A 21,757-nucleotide genomic window follows, 5' to 3' on the forward strand; every position below is an offset into this window, starting at 1 on the left:
CGAGTGTAACAAATATTTCGCAAGGAAACTCTCGCGTGGATAAACACGCGCGATCTGCGCTTAATTTTCGACGCCGCCTTCGTTCGAGGGTCAATGAGAAGTCTCTGCCAAATTGTGCGTCGACACATTCACCGATTCGATGCTCTTTTCTCCCGTTGCTACGTACGCTACTTGGCTTAAAAACCTTTCCAATTTGCACAGTTGGAGACGAGCGATATAAAACCTGAAGGCGAACGAATAGCAGAAAGATAGCGGCGACAGCGGGGAAACGCGGATTTGCATAGGATCCTCTTCCTGCTTCTTCTCGCTTGCGCCAAAAATTCGAAATTCTTCCGTAGATCGCCTCCTTCCCTTGCAAACCTACCAGCTGCGTCTTTCGATGGGAAGAGGGGCGAGATGGGAGACACTTTGCGAACGTCTGTCGCGTGATGCAACGTATACAACGTACGTAGCTGGTATTTGCCAAAAGTTCAATAGCCGTGACATTTGACAGGTTTTTTTCTAGTTGTCATGGAGCAAGTTCCAGGCTACGAGAACGTTAAAACAGCTAAATCAAAGTGGGAAGAACCGTCCCGTTTGTCGTTCGTATTACCAAAGTTGTTCTTGTTAGAAGGTAACCTTCTCATCTACTTTACGATCCGTAGCGAGAAAGAAAGTTTAAACGATTTTAGATAGAATTAGCGTTTACTCTTGTTCCTTGGAAATTACACGCAATGCATCGTACCGGTTCCACGTGCAATGCACAAGAACAACGGTTTACATTTATAACGAAAACCGGTAGATTGTAGAATGTGGATTCGCGCATGCGACTACAAGGCGATGTACCTGTATGCGTGCTACGTTCGGCAACTCGTCCACCACCTTTTCTTTTTAATCGAAACTGTACGATCGATGACAGCGCGAATCTCAGCTGATCGCCGAGTTTCTCCGATCGAAGGTTCCAAAGGTTCGATCGTTGGACGAACGATCGGAGGAAACACGTGGACGGACGCGAGAAAACGAACGGAGGTTGTTGAACGAACTCGTCGAACCTTGTCAAACAGTAGCAATAATCGAAGAACTATGTTAGCGCTGTCGACAAGACATTTTTTAACCGACGAATAAATGTAAAAAGCCAGCGAATTCGCAGCAGCACTCGCTGTACCAGCAGATCGGCCGCGAATCAACGCCGATGTTTTCGAGTTTCAACGCTACTTCGGCGATCCTCGCGTTATTCCATCGACTTTAAACCAAGCAGAAGCTTATAAGGAGCGATAAATCTTCGCAAGCAGATTTATTGAATCGAGGTACACCGAGGTGGACCGAATAGGAGAACCACCGGCTCTGTGCTATCATATCGTACGTATACGCCGATCGATCGTTGGCAAGTTAACTCGTGCTGTGTCGTCGGCTCAACTATATCAATTCGATGATTGCGAAACGTTTGCTTTCTTTCATCCGTATGATTGATCCGGATATCCCCGTTGCTCGCGTCGACCGAACGTTAACCATCTTTCTTATCGCAGATTGTTAACCTGTTCGATCGGATCGGACAGAAATCGACGACGCGCATACTCGAAAATCCTGTCGCGATTTAACCGACGCTTTGTTCTTCGCATTACTCGTGCACTTCGTTCAGCGACAATTTCTTATTCTCCGAGATATTCTCGAGTTCGTTTCGTTTCGCTTTTCCGAAGCTTTTCCGAAGCTTTTCCGATCAAGCGTTCCACCGACATGCTACACAGTCGTAGAACGTGAAAATCCAGCGACGTTGATAGCCGACGTACAAGCAACCGTGCGAAGAATAAGAATCGGCAAATTCGTTTTGGATGTTTGCCGGTTACTCGAAATGGATTGTCGAAGCCGCGGCTGTAACAGCGCGTGCATCGGAGAAGTGGCTCGACAAGACGGCGACTTGTTCGTGTACCGGCGAATCATGGACTGGCAATTGGCTCGATTGAGTAATTTTTACATTTCCAAAAGACGTTGTAGGAAAAGGATTTTTGCTTAGCTGAGACTTGTAGATGCTTTCCGTGTAAAGTTCGTGTAGTAAAGCTTCGTCGAGCTACAGTCTCCTCCTTTTAACTTGCCAGTGGTACGAAACGAGTGATACGACGAAACTCGAGAAAAAAGAGGAAGGGGAGAGAGAGAGAGAGGAAAGGAAGAAGCACAAGGAAGCGAGTGGAAAAGAGGAAGTAAAAATACGTGGTAATACGCGCGTTGAAATATCTTCTTCGAAGTTTTGCATTCCTCCGCAAGATATATCTACTACTACTACTACTTTTCGCGCGTTTATCGTCGCGAAAGCTCGTTTTTATAAATATTTTACGAATTAGTAAATCCGCAGGGAGAAAAAGAGAAAGAGAGAGAGAGAGAGAAGAGAAGAGGAGAGTTCTCCGGCTTCTTGAACAGAACATTTCACGTGGATATTGAAAATTGCGATGAACGCGATGGAAACACGGTCGCGTTCGTTCGTGTCGTATGACGCGGACCAGCTGTTAGGATATCGAGTTCGAATTCCATTCGACGGGCAACTTTATCGCGACAATCAAAACGGCTTTATAAGGTTTACAACGTTCTGCCCTTGGTTTGGGAAACGACAAGTTTTTCCGACGAGTTGTATCGAACCAAAGGAAAATCGCTTTTCCAACGTTCGATGATTCGCAAAAATAAGATAAAATACGAGAGAGTTGAACTATCGATCGGTTCCGCTCCCCTCCTCTCTCACTCTCTCTCTCTCTCTCTCTCTCTTTTTCTCTCGCTCGCTCGCTCGCTCTCGCTCGTTCGATGACTCGAATGAAAAGAAAATGAATTTCTTCACGCGTACGATTAAAAAGAATTATTCTACTATAGCGTTACTCGATATTTTGAAATGCTGCAAAGTTAAAAGGGCTATTCTAATGCGTGCCACTATACTCGTATCGCTATTATCGCTAGTTATATACTAAACGCTAATCTACTGTTACTCTACTCTACTTACTCAGCAACGTGACAAACTTCTCCGTCTAGAACGCGTACGGTACTCTCCCGTTCGGCGAGCAAACGCGAACGAAAGAATGAAAGAAAGGAAGACAGAAATAGGAAGAAAGAAAACGGAGAAAGAGAAGAAAGTACGCGGCGGAAAGGAAGAAAGCGAAAAAGAAACGATTCTCGATGGGTACATACTACACGGACACACGTGACATTCACACGAGAACACGAAACACACAGCAGACACGCGTACACGCCGACATACGTCAAGGTCATTGTTTTACGAACTTTCTGTGATAATTATTAACAATCACTAAATACGAGGAAAATCGTTAGTTGCGAGGTGGCAGGGAACGAACGGACATGCTTGTAAATTGTAAATAAACGCGACGGCGGGTTTGCGATAATCGCGACTGCGGTGAGTAGAGAAAGACAGAAAAGGGGGCAGACAGTTACGATCGGATCGGAAGAAACGTTGTTGTTACGCGATAACACGTTATCCGTGTTCCGTGGTTGATCGAGGATCCACGGCTGGTTCGTCGACGATACGGACGGTCGTACGACGAATGGACGACGGAAACAACCGAGACGAACATCGTGACCTCGATATACATAGCTAGGTTGCTCGGTTACCACGAAAATCTAAGCGCATTGTTATTTTGTATGGTCCCAGGCGTTTTTTCTAAATAACCACGACATCGTAACACACGATAATGATGGTGATTAATAAAAATAATTTGAAGCACACGTGAACGCACCACCTTGCCCTCCACCTTTTCTTGTCTTTTCAGCAACGGTTTGGCTACTCGAACGTTTGCCGATTTCCAGCTGCAGTGCGCGCTAGACGCAACCGATGCAACTCCTCCGTGCGTCGCATATCCTCGCTCAATGCTTTTATCCTCAGCTGCACCTCTTGAATGGCCATTTCCGCGATTTTGATCTTCAACCGTTTCTCCTCCGCCTGCAACCAATCGAACCGACAAACGTCTTGTCCCGCTAACGCTGTTTCTGCGCTCAATTTCCTCGGTTAAAATTTGCCATCAGCGTACTTCGAGCTGTTGCAGAAGCAACCGGTGCTTCAATCGACTACGATAATCCGTGAGAAAAACGTAGCCCTTTCCGAAGCTCTGGTCCCTTCGAGTTGTCGAGTTTCTCGCCCGGACACCACCGACCTCGTTCTCGTCGCTCTCCGTCGCGATCAGGTCGCCATCCTCCTTCGACGATTTTTCCATTTTCTTATCGCGCGATGAATCGTCGTTCGCGTTGCATTCCAACGAATCGTATACCTCGCTGTCTGCAAAAATATCTCGTTTTCATCGGATCCACAACATCGACGATCCACGCACCTATTCCCCTTCTCTCTGTCTTACTTGCATTCGTTTCCTTCGAACGCGTTCGGTCGTTTTTACTTTCCGCTAAACTGTGATGGTAACCGAATGGCATCGCGCGTGCACCATCGTTCGTGGCGCGCGTTTTTCTCGAATTCAACCAGTCGCCTTGCTGCGCCTGCTGTTCGTTCCACACAGCGTCCGCTAAAATGCAAAAAGCGTTGGACGCGTTGACCGTTGTTTCCAAGTAACAAAAAACAATCTTTTTGCTTTTTACCTGTCCGCCTGGAAGACAAAGACGTCTGCACCGTGCCGTCGATCGCGTTTGTGGGAAAGTACGAGTTGTCGTTCTCGGGATAAATCACCGACACGGTGACGCTGTTGTTGGAAATACGCGCGTTGGACACAACGATCCGATTCATAGTTTTGCACTCTGTCGCGTTGCTCGATAACAACGACGACGATGACGACGACGACGATGACGACAACGACGACGATGTCGATACCACCAGACGATCCTCGTTCGCAAGGATCTCCTTTCTCTCCTCCAAATTGATGTCCTCTTTAAGGCTTACATTCTCCAATGCGTTCGTGCCTTCCGCCTTGGAATCGTCAGACGCTTGGTCGTCGTTCCGCTCCACTTTGACTCGCGACAGATCTTAAAATGGCCAACCGTTTATTTGTCCATCGTTTCCTCGACGAGCTTCGATCGCCGTTTTAAACAACTCGAACGAAAGACTATGCAACTGCAAGGACTTTGCACGGGCCACGATATTAGACGGTTTACGCGAGCGAACGATAAACGGGCAGATGGACAACTACCGAGGCAAGAGGTAAAAATATGAGAAGAATACCAATGAAAGCATCCAGGTTGTTGGAATGGTGAGCGGTGGCTGCGTTGTCTTCGTATTTGTCACGAAACCGGCCACCTGATTTCGTCGGCGACCTCTGCAAATGATCGGCCAGCGATCGAACAACGTCAGGAATTTGCGAAAACTTAGCCGGCGACCGATTCTCTACGAAAACTTGGTATCTATTCCACTCGAGGCACTCGCTCGTCTCCGATTCTATGCACTTCTTATTTTCCTACAATGTGTCCATTATATGTCAGAGCTGTTCAGGAGGAGGAGAAGGTACGCGAAGCTACGGAAGAAGGTGAACGCGTAAGTGCGAGGTTTGGCGCGGACCTTCGATCTCGTTGAAATGTCGAACGATGGGATTTAGATAGCGAGCACGTTTTAACGCGAATTCGATGGATAAAGGGAAAACCTGAAGAGAATACCTTGCCAAACGCCATAGCCTTCTTGCAGTGATACTTGTAGTTTTGCCAATATTTCTTCAATTGAGCGGACGTTTTGCGAGTAAAACCGGCCTTCTTAAACTCGTCCTCGATGGTCGTCCAAATCTTTTTACGGGCCAAGGTAGAAGCGCTCTTGTCCAACAGAGGCGCGTACTGCTTCATTATAGCCAATAGATGAACTCGTTCTTCCTTGTCGAATTGATTCTTCTTTCTGTCGGCTTCCGACAAATTGCGCGGCATTCTCGGCTAGCAACTGTATGAGAAACCGATACGGTGCGGCGTCGATCGATCGCGATGTATCGTTGGCCGGGGCGCGGGGGGCTCGCCGATTGGATCGCTGTTGCTCGAGCAATCGAGAACGAACGCTTAAAGACGTAAGAACGTAGGATCGCAAGAACGCATACGATCGTAAGAAAGCGTTTAGAGAAACGCAGACTATCTTGGCAGAAGTGCGATCGCTTTTGTTTCGACAAAACAGATCGCCGCGATTCGTCGTTCTTTTCGCGGTGCGTACAGTCCTTAGTAGTTTTGCACGTTGTTTTCTCCGCTTGCTCGCCGCGAGAAACATCGCACTCTCGGTTCCTACTCTGCGCTGTCCTCTTCTCCATTCCACCTTCTTTCGCCTTTATTTCGCCGCAATTCATTTTAATTAATTTCAAATTCCACGCAACCGCGCCCTTTTAATGTAACATCGATCGTAGCGAAAATCACGCGAAATTCTTCCATCGATGGAACGGACGTACTCACGCGACGTTAGGCTTCGAATAAATTTTTGATAGCGAACTGACGGCGATTGGACGCGTTACATTTTCCACGCGATGCGATGACCTTCGTTGTGATTGCAAGTCTCCTATTGTCTCAACTTACTTGTATTATTTTATTATATTATTATTATTATTATGATACAGCTTCTAATTAATTTTTATCGCGTTAGAAATATCGTGCAGGATGGTCGGTCTGAAGGAAGAAGAAATAAAATATCGCGCGTGGCACTGGTTGCGCTTCTTCTCCTACGTGTACAAACCGCGGACGTATCTACAGATACATATGGATACATACGTGTACAGATTCTTATTCGGTATATACATTCGTAATGCACGTGTAAACCATTTAACTTTCTATCGTTTAAATTTTGTCGCGCTTGTTTCGCGATTAGCCGTCGGCTATACTTGCGCAATATTTACGAGCGGCAACCCGCGCCAGCCGAGTTTGCGCAATTTACGCAAACCATCCGTGTCGAGATGGAGAACAAGATTCGCTTTGTTTACACGAAACTAAGCAAATATTTCAGTTCGCGGATTAAGACCTCGACAAGTTTTCGTCGATGGGAAATTAAGCGCCTCGTCGACCCGAGAAGGAAACAAATTGCAAGCGCGCGTTCGCTATCGCCACTAATTGTACGAATTTCCAAGTCAACGAACCAACCGACTTCTCCTCGAGACGGCGCGTGTTCGCGCACGGGAGCATTTCACTTTTACGCGTGGAGAGAAACGCTCGCGACGAGTGGTCAGTGATAGTAGGTAGCAGGCCTTTCTTTCAAATATTTACTTATGACAGGGAACGAGATCTCGTATCCGTATCCGTGGATGCAGTCGATAACTATGGCCTTTGGATCTGAGGAAAATTCTCTCTTCTATGGTTCCGGCGTGGCACGAAATCTCGATCGTGAAACCACACGCGACTGTCGAGTAAAATCCCTAAACTCGATAGAAGCGAGGACCGATTCGCTCTCGAGATTACCAGCTGCCAGCCGCAAGATTATGCAAACTCCAGTCAAGTACCGCGAAGAGAAAATACGTAATTAATCAACGAATGTGCTGGTTACAGTTGGAACAACGCAAACGCATTTTACAACCTTTGCTGCTGCACGAACAGCGCCGTCGCTTTCTCACGATGCTTTTCATAACGAAACGCAAACACGCCTGTACACTGGCTGTTCCGCTTGAACAACGTTATGTTACAAATACATGTTACGAGCGAGGCTGTTCTTCTCCGAACACCCTTGCGAGAACAAAGCGAAGCTCGTCTCGCGAGTCGAGTCGAATCGCTGCCTACGTAGCCAGAGGATATTTATTTTTACTAATTTACGTTGTTTTGGCTAACCGAGTCGTATAAATCATGCGATCGACATTCACGTAGGAAATACGGCCAAAAATATTTTCATTTATATTTGTCAAGGTAAAGTCGCGATCAAACAGACACACCAACAACGATATTAATATTAATACAAACGAACAAATTGCCTGATGATCAATGTACATTTCCTTCGAACGTATTCTTCGTGCTTCTCTTTAATTACAACTTAGCAAAGTAACCTTATTTGTCTCTTTCCACGCTACATTTTGCTCGTTTCTTCTTTTGAAATAATAATAAAACATTTGTCAATTTTTATTTTATTCATTTACGTTATATAATATACGTTTTGATGGATGGTAAACGCGATAAACGAAGCAGCGCCGTTTGTTAGTACGTGGAGCCGAAATAAAAAGTCACAGAAAGTGTTGAAGCATGAAACGCATAGATGTGATTTCCGCTTTGACCGATATATCCGCAACTCGTGAACGAGAGATAACTTGCAGTCTCGTATGGAACATGGCTACGCTATCTCGATCTCTTACATACTCTTTTTCTGTCTTTTCTTCCCCCCCCCCCCACATTCGCCTCGTATTCGATATGATTCAATTATATCGATAGTCAATGTAGGAGATTCCACCTGTACCGTTAGTCTGGTTCGATGCGACGAATATCACACGAAAGAAAAACAATACTCGTGTTTCAGGATTCATACAAAACGATCGAGTTCTCGCGCTCGAACTTCAAGACGCGCGAAATACACAAAGAAACATAGAAAGCTGCTTGTTCGCCGGACACCGAATACATAAAACAGTCGTTAAACGAAAAGTACTGAAAAATTATGACAAGTAAGATTTCCGGAAGAGAGAGAAGGTTATTGAAATCTGTAGATACAGTTACGGTAAAAGTTATCTGTAAGCGAATCTAATTACGCGTGATTCTAGCTGCGTGTTACTAACTTTGCACCAGATCGCTACAACTCCACTTTTAACCGAGTAGTTTCGCCGCTGAATACCTGTCATCTGTGTTTTACTCGCTACCGCTTTGCGCAATCTCGTTGAACTGTTCGATTTCTGTTTAGAACACTGCGCTACTCGCAACAAATTTCCCAAAAGACCGAGAGTATTCATACATACAAATGCGATATATGTGTGTGCGCGCATGTGTGTGTGTTGTGTGCACATACATTTTCAAACGAGCAAATCGAAAGAAGAGAACGTCGAATCAATCGGTTGCAGCTTAATGGAAATAGTTGGTTTATGATATCTTCTGCGAAGGTGGCACCGGTGTTCCGAAGATCGAAGAAACCGACGGTAAGTCCACGAACGTCAATAAGGTAGGATACCACCTTTACCAACTATTGTGTAAACAGCCGCACTGCCTTCCGTCACAGCCTGCTACGTTCAAATCGTTCCAATTGCTAATTATGTACTTCTGTGTCCTTCTTGTCCGTTAAATTTTTATTCCTTTCTTATCAATCGTTCCTAGCACTTTTTGCCTCGTAATGTGCGCCCAAAGCGAGTTACACGACTATTCAGGGTGCTGCTGCGTCGCAAAACTTTCTCCTTCGTTATCCTTTTGTATTTGCATAAAAAATAGTTCGTTCTGAAACTTGGTCACTCTTTTACGACGAATACCATCCGTTGCTTTAGTCAACAACGAATTTGCATTCTTCGTTGCGTAACGGACAAACTAAAGAAGTATCAAACGGGTCAGTCTGGGTTCGAACATTAAGAGAACCTTTCGCTCGTCTATTCATTCTTACGTTTGCCTCGATGATTCAAACGTTCCAAGGTGCGGAATACATATAATCGTAGTTCTTCTGTGCGTCTAAACCAAATAGCTATATAACTAAGAAACGTCAAACTATATATACTTCCATTTAATCCCAAAATTAATTCGGATTGTAATTAATTATATTGGTAACAGCAACAACAAGAACAATAATAATAATAATAAGAAGAATAATAATAGTAGCAAAAAGGAGAAGAAAAAGGGAAATTAACTATGGCGTAAGTCGTAAAAATAACGACAGACCGTAACCGTAGATATAAAGCTGAAATTTAAGTTGAAAAGCAGTAAATCGCATCGCTCTTGTCCGTTGTTTTCATGCACCGCACGACGTAACAGATTTAATAGCCTGAAATTTTCTCATCGATTCGGCTAATACGACTAACACCGCTAATACGGCTAATCCAGCTAATACGGCTAATCCAGCTAATACGGCTCGTAGCTGCCATCAAATTATCGTTGCGCTTAAAATATTCACCGCGCAATCCCCTCGATCCAAATGTCTGTCACTGATCATGCAATTAAACATACCGCGAAATATATCGAAAAATCGTTGCAGTTTCTCATAAGTCCTCATCCAAAAGGACGATTTTCAGCATTCTGGCTACTTTTCCTTCCACCAAACAGTTATATCGATACCGATTAATTAATCATCGCTGATATTCGGAAACTTGACTTTCTTCCGCTTCCTTCTCTTTGCTTTGTCTTTAAACGTGTCTTTAAACGAAAATACTCACGTTGAAAGGAGTACGAAATCGATAGACTTTTTAAAAGCTCGCCATTGTCCATCCCGTTTTCGGTGCTATAATCGTTATCGATAGGTTTGGCGCGCTTCGATTATCGCTTCGCTCTACGGTTGTGACGTAACTCATCTAATAAATCATGAAAGTTTTGAGACGTTAAAATTCTTACGAGCACCGGTAGAAAGCTGGTAATAAAAATAACACGATTACAGCGACCTTTTAAACACGAAAAATCCGGCAAGTACAGTATCTCTCTTTGTCAAACTTTCGCCATTACGCAGCGTATTTTCGTATTTTTTGAAACTGAACGTTTGAACTTTTGACAAATTCTCTTCATTTTCCATAATTTTGCACGCGGTTAGCCTCGATCGTAATTAACAAAAATATTTTCTTTCGTTGGTAATACCGGCGGATGCGGTATGCGTGCATCGGCTGCGACGAAGTTACCGTCTGTTCACGCGGACCATGGTTTATGGATTTGCCCGACATCGAAGAGAGTCGGCGAGATAAACACGCGTAAGTGCGTATACGCGTGCCGCGAACCCAGAAAACGTGACTCTCGCGAGTTGCCGGCGAACGTTTGCCAGGCAACCGTAATTCCTTCGATTCGATTTAACCGGAGTACCAGTGGAAACGAGGCGACCAACATTTTTGCCGCTCTATGTGAGGTTAGCGTCGCGAGAAGTGGCCAATGTAATTGTTCGTTGCGTAATAAATGGGAAACACGTGAGACCGAGCACGACGATAATCGATTATTCGATAACCAATTTTACAATTTTAGAAGGAGAAACTTGAATCGTCGCACGCACTCCAACAAAGACCACTAATCGGCGAGCGTTCCAGAGATAAAAGAAAAACTATTTCGACGAATGTATTGGCTTGGCAACTAAGTGATTGCAGATTTTGTCAATACCATCTAATGACAAAACCCGCAATCACTTAGTTGCCAATCCAATAGAACCGTGGACGATGAAACTCGATTGGAAAGACCTCACGAACCAGTTTCGCACCTCGTTCAGCTGTTAAAACGAATCCTGGAAATTGGAGGAATTTTCGCATAGCGTAATTTCGTTGATGCATTTTTCTGATTCGTCGCTGCTCCTGTTGACGATACAATTACGCTAGGCTACAGCGATGGCACGCTCTTTCTACAAACCGGCTAGGAAAGGGGGTACAATACCTATATAAAGCTTGAATGAAGATGCTCCCAGCTATTCACTCTCACCTTTCTCACAAGCGTGTGCACGACGCAAATCTTCCGCACGAATCACGAGGGAAGATCGGGTTCGTGTTCGTCTCCCGTCAAAAGGATTTCGCTGCGAGGTGAGTGTCTGAACTTTGCTCGCATTTCGTTTCCGTCCATTTCTTTACAATTTCCTATTTTTATCTTTTTTTATTTTTTCTTTTTTTTCTTTTTCTTTTCTCATCGAAAATTTCAACCCGATCGTCCGCGGTTCGCGCCACCACGAGCAAACTCTGGGGAGAAAGCATCGTGGTAACAAACGCACGGAGCATCGTCCGCGATATTCGCAAACTCCGCTCGATAGGAATCGCTCGAATCGATCGATGTTTAGAACGAAGACCAGCGAATGCAGCGACGTTTACGAGCACGCGTTGCATTTTCACACGGTAGAAAACGCATGGAACTTGGAAGGAGAGATACAAATTCATTGCACCGCGAAGAAGAAAGCCACGTTTCGTGTGCGGAATGACCGATGTTGCCCGTGACTATAGTCTACACCGAGCGAGACTATTTACGTTAAAACTTGCACGCAACTTTAAACGAAACGCGAGTATATCGATTCGCTTTTTCTTCCTTTTAACGGCTATGTCGTCCGTACAAATTCGACGTCGATGTAACGAAAAACAGTGGGAAAGTTACAAGTCGCAGCACGAGGAATTCGCAAAGGCTGAGATCGAATTCGGTTCGATACTACGCGGCCTCCACGTTCGCCACGCATGGAGCTGTTGCCTTAGTTACGGTTTAGTTGCTTTATTTTGCAAAAGGGAGTTCGTGACGCGTGCACGCGATATAAACATACCTTTGAGAATGTGCAAAATTCAGGTTCCACCAAGACCGATATTTACCGAACGAAAGAAAGCGGTGTCGATAACGATAAACAAACGCGAGGATCTGACAGACGAGCGAACGCGAGAACGCGGAGCGAGAACGAGAGTGAGAGTAAGAGCGAGAGCGAAAGCGTGAGCGAGAGACAAAACGAAGACGGTTGATTTTGGTAGCCGCATCCCGAAGAAAGCGCGCTGTATGCATACTTACGCTATACATCGGCGATGTGTCCGCGACTCCACGATAATCGTTAGATCAGTGGTACTCAGGCTTTTCCTCCTTCGCCGACCCTTGGCATCTCTCGTTCGAATCCAGGTCGAAGGTAGCAAAACACACGTGAAAAAATTCCTCCGTGCGTTCTTTAACCAATAAAATGACGCAACTTCATTGGCTGTAGAAAGAACTCGAAGCGTAGATGCTGCAATCTTCGTTTAACGTTTCTCGTCGCCGGGAGCGAGTCCCAAGTCCTAAGTGTCCGCACCTATAGAGAAAGTCATATATCATCGAGAAGAAGCGGAAAGGGAAAGTTTTCCGAAAACGATACGAAGGAGCATGAGATCTTTCGAAATATTTGGGTAATCGAGTGTGTGATTTTGTCGGATCGCAATTGCGTGGATGATCGCCGCCTTCTAACGTGGCCGATGCTTTTGGCGAGTCGAATCCTCTCGGCTTTCTCCGTGACGAAGGTCGCGAGAAGGCCGATTTCTCGGTACTTTTTCCATGTAAAAATCAATGTTCCTCGATATGTGCGATACTCACGGAGAACAATTAAATTCTTCGCGTATAATCCGAACGTGTTTTCTGTTTTACTAGATTCCGTTATATCATCTTTCGTTGGTTTCACGGTACGTCATCTTTTGCCGGTAAGAACCAACAGAAGGTAATTACCCTAATTAGCCGGCAATATCTCGTTTCAACGATTCAACGATTTGACCGTTGTAACACGGTGAACGTGAGACGGTAGAGTTCCCTCTGAAAATCACAGACAATCTTCGAATTGCGAAACACGATTCGAACGTTGTCGCAACTCGGCGAGAAAATTGTTATCGATCGAGAAACCACGGAGCCTATGCTTCCGTAGAACACGAAAACAGTTTCCTTAGTTCCGCTCGACGCCTAACCTATGTTACTCTTTAAACATTTGTCATTTCTAAAGAGACTCGGTCAGATATCTGGAAAATCTTTTTTGCGACATTCGATTAACGCTCAACTTGCCGCAGCGTTTCCGAATTCTATCGAATTACACGATGGCCACACCGCAGCTAGAAACGAATACGCCTTCGCGTACCGGTTTTAGAAAAAGGTTCGAACCGGCTGTTCGACGCGACCTCGTCGTCGATCCGCCTCCGGCTGACATTGCGAAGTAGAAACCACGAGGAACAATTTGCGCGCGCGCATGCACACAAAGACCCGCGCGCATCGCGTTTCACGACTCGTAAGGCAATCGATGTCCTCGTAACCCAGACCTATCGGACGTAACTGCCAGTTTTCACTAGCAGATCTCTCGCAACTCGCAACTACCTCCAAACGCTCTTCTGCTCTCCGCTCTTGTCCCTTCTCGTTAGCATGATTAGCATCCGATAGCGCTACAATAATTTTTTTTCTCTAGATAATCTTCGAAACGTCGTAGTTCGCTTTCACCGCTTGTTTTCGAGGCGCCGATGGTTTCCGCTTAGGCGTGCAAACTAAAGCGTTCGGGTATTTTGAAAAGAAGGCTGCTCGGTTTAACGCAACGGGAAGTTGGAGGATTCGCTTTCGAGGATGATTCGGCGATCTCCGTGCACTGTGCGTCGATCAGCTGTATCGTTAACGCGTAAAAAACGGTCGTTGGGTCGATCTCGGTCGGCGCAGCCTGTGTCTAGCGCGAGGCTTGTTACGAAATGTGGATAATGAACGAGCAACGTTCCGTCATCTTATTAAGCTGGCGCATCCAGTCGAAAAGTGGAGGCGCAGAAGCGAAACCACAGCATCTCAAGTGCACGTTACACTTGCTCAATCGCGCTGCCGCAAATGACCACTTTTGCCCCTACCAACTTTGCAAACTCTACAAACCGCTGTTTACAAACCTGACAAATTTCCCTATGATAATCGCGCTACTGCGTTACCAACGTGAACCGCTGCTCGCAATTACCGCGCGCTGCATACCCCGCAGGCTTCTCCTGGTTTCTCGAGCGAGACGAGTTTAGAATTGGACGAATCAGCTTCCGAACGTCAGCTGCGTTCGCGTATCGCTCGTACCGTATATGGCGTCTGAACGATATTGCCAAATTATTTACACACATGCGGAGGATGTGTATGTAAACAGTCGACGCATCGTCATCGATTTTAATCGTTCGCGATAATACGATATTAAGTTTGCACGTTAAAAGAGAAAGGCCGATCAAATATCCCATTACCTTGCTAATAGGTATGACATGAAAGAATCATCAGGCGAGTGTGTACGAGTTTCGTGACGGGTGATGGCGGTCGTAATTTCCTGAAATATTTTGCCTGGGAAACGTGATACCCAGATTGTCCGAATCTGATAACGAGATCCATTAGCCGAATTCTCCATCATCTTGGATGAAAAAAAAAGAGAATATCAGAAAAACTTTCTCCGATCATCTTCTTGTTCCTTTTATTTTCAATGTCAGCGGAACGGGACAAAAACTACCCGGGGATCGGGAAAATGATAGAAATTTCGCTGGACAACGTTGTCAGATGTACTTATATCGGAGATATAAGAATACCGGACAATCGCATCTGTGTATCTGTATCGCCATTGCGCTCGTCGTCGATCAGCTAGTCACGAAATCATGCGCCGCTCTATTCTAATATAATCGCAATCTCATTTGTGCAACACGCTCTTCTTTTAATTTCTATATGAATATTTACAAATTGGGACGTTCCCACACATATCATTACCATATATTTTCCATTTCTTTCCACTCGGCCGCGATAGCTTTAGCGCGCAATGCTGTACAATTATGCGTTTGATATACAGGGTGTCTCGGTGAACCTATTACAAAGGGATATCTCTGTAATTATTAATAACACGAAAAAATGATTACGGCGTGACTCGGTTTTTTTATCGTGCTCATATGTTTCGAGATTTCGTTATTTTTATAATTTTTTTATAATTATTTTTCTTTTGATCGAACCTTATACTTTTAGTTCGATATCATTTCAGAGCTTAAAAAACAAATTCACCGACCTCGTTAACCTGACGAACCGATCATTTAACTTGCAGTTATTTCGATCGACGTACGTATTTCGAACGTACCGAAATCGTATTAATCTTCGACTGGATTTATTCAAATGCCGGAGACATTATTCCCACACAACAAACGAATTACAGAGAAATAATTTTTGTTCGAAATATGTCAACTACAATAATTTCGGATTAAATGATCGGTATGCTTAACGAAGCCAATGAATTTGCCTTTTTATGATCTAAAACGATATCGAACAAAAATCATAAGGTTCCATTAAAAAACAAAAGAACGATGAAGAAGCGAATCAGACCAGCGTCCCACGGAATCAAATAATTTATCCACCTGTCGTTTCCTCTGTGTTATTTTTCAATATATTGATTATACTATTCACAATCACCAAGACATCGTTTCGTAAGGAAATTACTGAGAAACCTCGTACAATACGGCCGGTTCAAAATCGATCAAGCACGTGTTTTAACGATCGATTCGTAAACACGGTTGGCTCATCGGTTAACGCGTATTACTAATTTCGCGTTATGCGACTAATCGTCGGTACAGTCTGTTGTCTCGACGCATCGTTTAGCGAACTTTGAGCGCAATTCCTAACACGTCGTTGAGTCCCCTCAACGCTGTTCCCACGCGGATAGTATTTTAATGAATAGGACGCGAGGAAGGCACTGTTTGCACGCGCTACGTCCCCGCGCGTACGTACACACCGCGTTCCACCAATGCGGATGAAAATTGAAATAGAAAATCTGATTTCATCGACGAAAATGGAAGGAAGAAACGGCGCGCGTATCGCATTAACGCGACGCCGTACGACGACCACGCGGACTGTGCAAAAGCATCAGCGGCGTGTTCTATTCTGGAGGCTAGCGCGACTTTCACCTTTCACCTCGGTGAAGCACGACGACTCGCCGCGCGCCGGTTCAATTCTCGAACCTTTGCCCGAACGAGAAACGGGAAACGGCGAACAAGGAACGGCGAACAAGGAATGGTGGACAACGTGCGGGTGTTTGTGAGAGAAGAACAGCGCGTCGTGATCGGAACACGTCCGCTATCAGCGTGACGAGCGCACGATCGATCGACCGAGTATGCACGGTACCGTCACGATTCGGTTTCACCGTCGTGCCGCGACGAATCGAATCCGCATCCGAGAGATATCGATGGAAAGCATCCGGGGATGCAGCCAGGTATTCCTCTCGTAACTCGTGAAAAGCGACAGTGTTTCGAATTTTCCTGCCGAGCACGAACTTGTACTAGCGCGATCAAGTCGATTCGAGTCACGAGGAGAAAACGAAACGTCCCGTTAATCTTAATGATTTCGTTTCTTTCGAGATGTCCGGCATACGGAAGCTGTGAACGTCCTCTCTTCGTCACCTTGGCAATCGTAACACGTGCGCGTAATACGGTTCCTGATTTTCCCACGAAAACGATTCCTATCCGAACCGATTATGCTTACTTTCTCTGCGTCGTTGAGTACCGTCCAAAATAAGAAAAAAAGAGAAAACCGAGCTTTTTCAAACGCCGAAATAGGCAAAGTTACGTAGAATCGCTTGACTCGGCAAAACACTGTGTCAGAGTATTGAGATATACCCGGAGGCGAATGGAACAAAGAAGCTTCTTCTCTTCGTATAAAAGCTTCTCCTTTGCGTGCAAACGACAGCGGATTAGCCACGGGTCGAGTCGTACTCGTGTTCCGACCGAATTTCTCGAATTACAGCACGGATAGGAGATTAGAAGATTGCCGGTTCCTCGTAATCTGATCTGACGAAACGTCGCAAGACCGGCACACGTACGTGAGAAGAGCGAAACAATGGTGGAAACGGCCTTTCTCAGGACCAGAAAACTATTTAACGATTGTACCTTGCGAGATGCTCTCGTTAAGCTTTCTGTCGAAACGATGAATTATGTGGAAACGAGCCGAGATACCGTCGATTCGACCAAACGGCATCAGACAAAATTATCGTTCACGTGACATCGTGTCTGCGAAAGTCCTATGCTTCGCGCGATATTCGCGATAAAATGCTACGTACTGTAAATTAGGGCGGCGCTCGTTAGCCTTTCGCGTCACAAAGGCAAGCGAACCGGATAACAACCGGTTGCGCCCTCCATTGTCTTTACTCGTATGGCAGGAAACGAGTTCGCGGCCTTGGAACGTACACGCGAAAGACATAAGATTTCGTGTCTTCGTTAACGACCTCGTTCGATATTTCTCCGATCGGCGAATAGCTATCGATTATACTTGTTCCCATTGAAATATTTCCACGAACGAGAAGAAACGAGTCGTCAAAGAAATGGTTACAGGTTACAGGTAAAGAGGATGAAGAAGATCGCAGCGTTGCTGACCGTTGCTGGTCTCGTGGCCGTAGCCGTGTGCCAGGAATACATGCCAGGTGGACATGCGTTGTTCGTGAGAACGTCATCATCCGCAGTCGGTAAGAAAGATACAGATCGAATCGTCGAGTCTGCCTCGACTACGATCAAGATCGGAGGAAAGAAAGCGATAACGTAGGATAACAAGTTTGCGAATATTTTGATCAAAGTAATCGTTTAAAATCCATTAGCACACTCGAGAATCCAGCGAGCTGCCCCGGTATCGGCCGCAGACGTGATGGCGCAAAATATCCTAGAGTGGATTCAAGGGATCTACCGACAGGGCGCACGTAAACGTACGTTCTCCACAAGGAGCTTACTCTCTTGAGAGGCAAACCCTAGAACACAAAGAATGCAATTTCCAAGGCAATGCGTTCTCCAGTAGTCTTTACCCTTTCACCGATCCTCTTTCGACCTCTTCAGTCTTCTGATACGCCAATCATGCTTTTTACCTCCGCGAGGAATCAACTCTACGATTTTGTTAATAGTCGATGATAATTAGGTCACTTTGCTACGGATACCTTCGACATACATATGCATGTGTAAAAGTAGAGAGACGCTGAGGAGGTTAAAACTGTGTTTAAGGGCGAACGAAAACGGTGCTGATATTTGGACGAGTCAGTGACCCGGAAGCTCTGAAAAGATACTTGCGAAACTTTCGACGATCGTAGTAAGATCGTTCGGAAGAATAACCGTCATTTTGAAAATGCAATTAACCACATTTTAACGTGGATCCGCACTAATGCACGCTTATTAGCCGTTTCACAGCATATTACCGATAAGAATCACACGGCAAAACTCACATCTAATAGAGGCATTTTAATCGAACTTCCAATATAATAACGAGGAGCGTTGCGCTCGTAAGCACGTGTAACGACGCATCTAGAATTAGAGAATAGGCGCGTGTTACTAGTACGAGAGACTAAACGCAAATATCGAGGTACGCGGTCCGAACATTCATACAGCGACTCGTACCATTTGAACTTAAAGGTTGTCGTTGAACGTCGAATCGCGAGGCTTTTCAAATGCTCTGCGCGACACACCGATGTATCAAGAATTCTCACAGCCGAGATCGTTCGTTTTGCAGCTCGTCAGCAGTCGGATCCTCCAGGATATCTACCGCCGTATAGCACGCAAAGACCACCGGAGAAACCTCGACCTTTCCAAGCGCCCTCGACCAGCCAGCAACCAACCTACACGACTCCTACTCAGAACCAGGCGACGAATTATCCTTACCAGAGACCGTCACCAAACGTCGATTCGTCATCCGGTCAGTCGACCGTACAATCATCGCCGTTCTCCACCCAAAGATCGACGTATCTTCCACCGAACAACCAATCACCCTACGTACCATCCTCTTACAATCCTCGTCCTACCACGACACCGTCCTATTCGAACGCTGGCTCTTCCGCTTTCCCGCCGTATAGCTCCACTCCTCAGCAACCCTCCGCTTCCGCTGGAATCTCGACCAGTTACGGTTACTCGACACCAGGCTTCACCACCAGTGCACCCGGTAGATTCTCCACGCCATCCGGTTTCTCCACTACTTATGGCTATTCGACTCAAAGGCCGAGTCCTACGTACGTGCCATCCGCGCAAGGATCAGCTTTTAACGATGGATATACCATAACCAACGGTTATCCGACCGCTGGCGCCGGGGCCAATTCCTACGATCAAAGTGGCACGGCTGGATATCCTTCCTCGCCGAGTAGCTACCCTTCCTCTACTCCTGGCGGAGCGTTTCCTCCTCAAAATACCGGCAGTGCAGCCAGCGGAACCAATGTCGTGAAACCCCCTGGAACCTCTTCGACCGGAGTTGCTACCGGCCCTGGCGGAGAAGGTGAGCTTCTCTTGTTCGGGTTAGCTTTGGCTGTTGCTTTTTGTTCCTCTCGATGAAACTACAGAGACGAGAGCGAAACGCCGAGAGTCACGGAATAACGTGAGCGTAATCGAATTTCATTCGCTGTCGTAGAATCGAGCGCTTCTGGAACGGGCGAGGGAAACGCGGAAGACGATGACTTGAAACACCCGCCGCACATTCACGCTCTCGATGTCGAGTGTAGCAAGACTATGATGACTATCAACATTGAGTTCAACCGCGTCTTTGACGGAGTCATTTATTCTAAGGTGAGCAACGTATGGTTTACTGTAAACTGTAAACAACGGGATGCCTGATATTCATCGTTATGTACGTTTGCAGGGATTCTATACGAATCCAGATTGCAGGTACGTGGCACAGAATTCCGGACAAACTCGATATTCGTTCACGTTGAATCTAAATTCCTGCGGCACCCAATTCATCAACGATTTCGCGGGGCAAGCTGGCCAAGCATACTTGGAGAACGTACTCGTCTTACAGGTAGATCCGTAGACGCGAAGCTTCCTTATCATCGTTTCGATGACGTTCGTGTCACTTACTTCTCCTTCTATGTTTCTTTCTTCGTTTCGTTCCCTTCAGAACGAACCAGGTATACAAGAAGTTTGGGACACGGTACGCAGAGTTCGTTGCCTCTGGGAAGGAAACATCAATAAAGCCTTGACGGTTAACTTCTCCGTGGACATGTTGAATCAAGAAACAGTAACGTTCAGCGGTGACACAGCGAGCGCTAAGTTGGACATACAAGTGGGAAGGGGACCGTTCGCGCCTACTGCCGATGGCCTCGTTAAGATCGGAGAGACCATGACTTTGGTCGTTTCCGTAGAAGGAGATCCCGCCTTCGATCTTCAGGTACCGACAAGGTTTCGTAATGCGCACGAAAACGCTTTCTGTTTTTATCTTTCTTAATCGTACTGATGGATGTGTATGCTTTAAGGTTCGTGACTGTATCGCTCGCGACGAATCTTCCACTAACACGTTACAACTGACGGACGAAATGGGATGTATATTGAAACCTAAATTATTCGGTGCATTCCAAAAGACGAACGATACAGGAAATACGGGGGCATCGATTATCGCGTACGCGTACTTTCAAGCTTTTAAATTCCCCGATGTGATGGACCTGTTCATCGAATGCAACGTGGAATTGTGCAAGACCGATTGCGAACCATGTTCAAATACCAATCAGGTAATCCCATTACAACGTAATCGTAATAATTAAACATAATAATCGGTTATGTATATTCTCGTAACTTACCTATTTCGTTATCAGTTTAAATCAAAACGTTATGCTGCTTGGTCTTTTCAGCAAATCGAACCGGGTAGACGGCGACGATCGATAATGTCGACATCGACAAACACGACATCGAACAGTTCGGTCGTGCCACTCTCGGATCCGATACGCGTCGCTCGTGGCTTCAAAGTAATCATGGTGGAGGACTTGAGCAAAGCTAGCAACCAAGTTTTGGAACAGCTCGAGGAAACTGCCGTTGAGGAAGTTGCAAGAAGCTCAATGAACGTTTGCATGGCATACAGTGGCTTTTATACCGCGATCTCGTTTTTCTTGACTACCATTCTCGTCACTACTATCAGTGCAGTTACGCTTTACGTCAAGTTGCAACGAGTATACGGATCGAAAGTCATCTATTCGTAGGAATTTCACTCGTTATCGACAAATGGTCGCGGCTGATCGACTGACGTTACGATCACGACTATCCGTTAGCGTTCGTATCTTTCGTTACAAGCTATCGGCTTCCTAACGTGCCTGTCTTTCGTATTAGGTTTCATCTTCATCGCTTGTAATCTAGAATGACAAGCTGCACACAAGAGAGAATCGATGACGCGAAAAACATTTTATTATCGCAGTATAGCATACTTGCGACATTTCTCGGGGGGTAATAACCACGTATTTTCGCTTTATTTATATCGGTTATATCACGTAGTTTCGTTTTAATACTGGTAATGTCAATTTCACGCCATATTTCTCTTGTACCGAAGTTTCAGATATCCAACTGCCGTACTTCAATAAAACTAAAATTAAGTTTTTTATTTTAAACAC

The 21,757-nt window shown here is 45.5% G+C and overlaps 2 protein-coding genes across 7 annotated transcripts; one reads left to right on the forward strand and one right to left on the reverse strand.

The window, feature by feature from the left end:
• Positions 1-3,750: 3,750 nt before the first annotated feature.
• On the reverse strand, positions 3,751-5,005 carry LOC117207676. Its single transcript, XM_033448082.1, has 4 exons — positions 4,555-5,005; positions 4,320-4,481; positions 3,999-4,243; positions 3,751-3,910 (listed from the first exon to the last, which is right to left on the reverse strand). Exons 1-4 carry the CDS (start codon positions 4,697-4,699, stop codon positions 3,752-3,754), a joined length of 711 nt encoding a protein of 236 aa, XP_033303973.1. The 5' UTR covers positions 4,700-5,005; the 3' UTR covers position 3,751.
• A 3,820-nt stretch (positions 5,006-8,825) lies between these two features.
• Positions 8,826-21,533, forward strand: LOC117207645. Of its 6 annotated transcripts, XM_033448037.1 has the most exons (10): positions 11,154-11,507; positions 17,754-17,884; positions 18,014-18,118; positions 18,910-19,020; positions 19,099-19,662; positions 19,795-19,949; positions 20,023-20,181; positions 20,281-20,550; positions 20,636-20,887; positions 21,008-21,533. In XM_033448037.1, the coding sequence occupies exons 1-10, from the start codon at positions 11,380-11,382 to the stop codon at positions 21,350-21,352; spliced, it is 2,220 nt and encodes a 739-aa protein (XP_033303928.1). In that variant the 5' UTR covers positions 11,154-11,379; the 3' UTR covers positions 21,353-21,533. The 6 variants fall into 6 exon arrangements, with proteins under 6 accessions (XP_033303932.1, XP_033303928.1, XP_033303927.1 ...); XM_033448041.1 differs by lacking the exon at positions 11,154-11,507 and adding an exon at positions 8,826-8,963 and having other exon boundaries at positions 18,910-19,662; XM_033448036.1 differs by having other exon boundaries at positions 18,910-19,662.
• The last annotated feature ends 224 nt before the right edge of the window (positions 21,534-21,757 follow it).

This window comes from Bombus bifarius, unplaced genomic scaffold (genome assembly GCF_011952205.1).
Source record: "Bombus bifarius isolate JDL3187 unplaced genomic scaffold, Bbif_JDL3187 scf7180000008045, whole genome shotgun sequence".
In the NCBI taxonomy this organism is placed as follows: Eukaryota; Metazoa; Arthropoda; class Insecta; order Hymenoptera; family Apidae; genus Bombus; species Bombus bifarius.

Bases quoted from the DNA above. Each gene is read 5' to 3' on its own strand.
- LOC117207676 (XM_033448082.1), bottom strand. From the start codon at position 4,699: ATGAATCGGATCGTTGTGTCCAACGCGCGTATTTCCAACAACAGCGTC. The intron at 4,482-4,554 runs GTAAAAAGCAAA...TTTGCATTTTAG, and splicing joins TTTGTCTTCCAGGCGGACAG to CGGACGCTGTGTGGAACGAA. The intron at 4,244-4,319 runs GTAAGACAGAGA...ATATTTTTGCAG, and splicing joins TTCGAAGGAAACGAATGCAA to ACAGCGAGGTATACGATTCG.
- LOC117207645 (XM_033448036.1), top strand. From the start codon at position 11,380: ATGAAGATGCTCCCAGCTATTCACTCTCACCTTTCTCACAAGCGTGTG. The intron at 11,508-17,753 runs GTGAGTGTCTGA...AAATGGTTACAG, and splicing joins CAAAAGGATTTCGCTGCGAG to GTTACAGGTAAAGAGGATGA. The intron at 17,885-18,013 runs GTAAGAAAGATA...AAAATCCATTAG, and splicing joins AACGTCATCATCCGCAGTCG to CACACTCGAGAATCCAGCGA.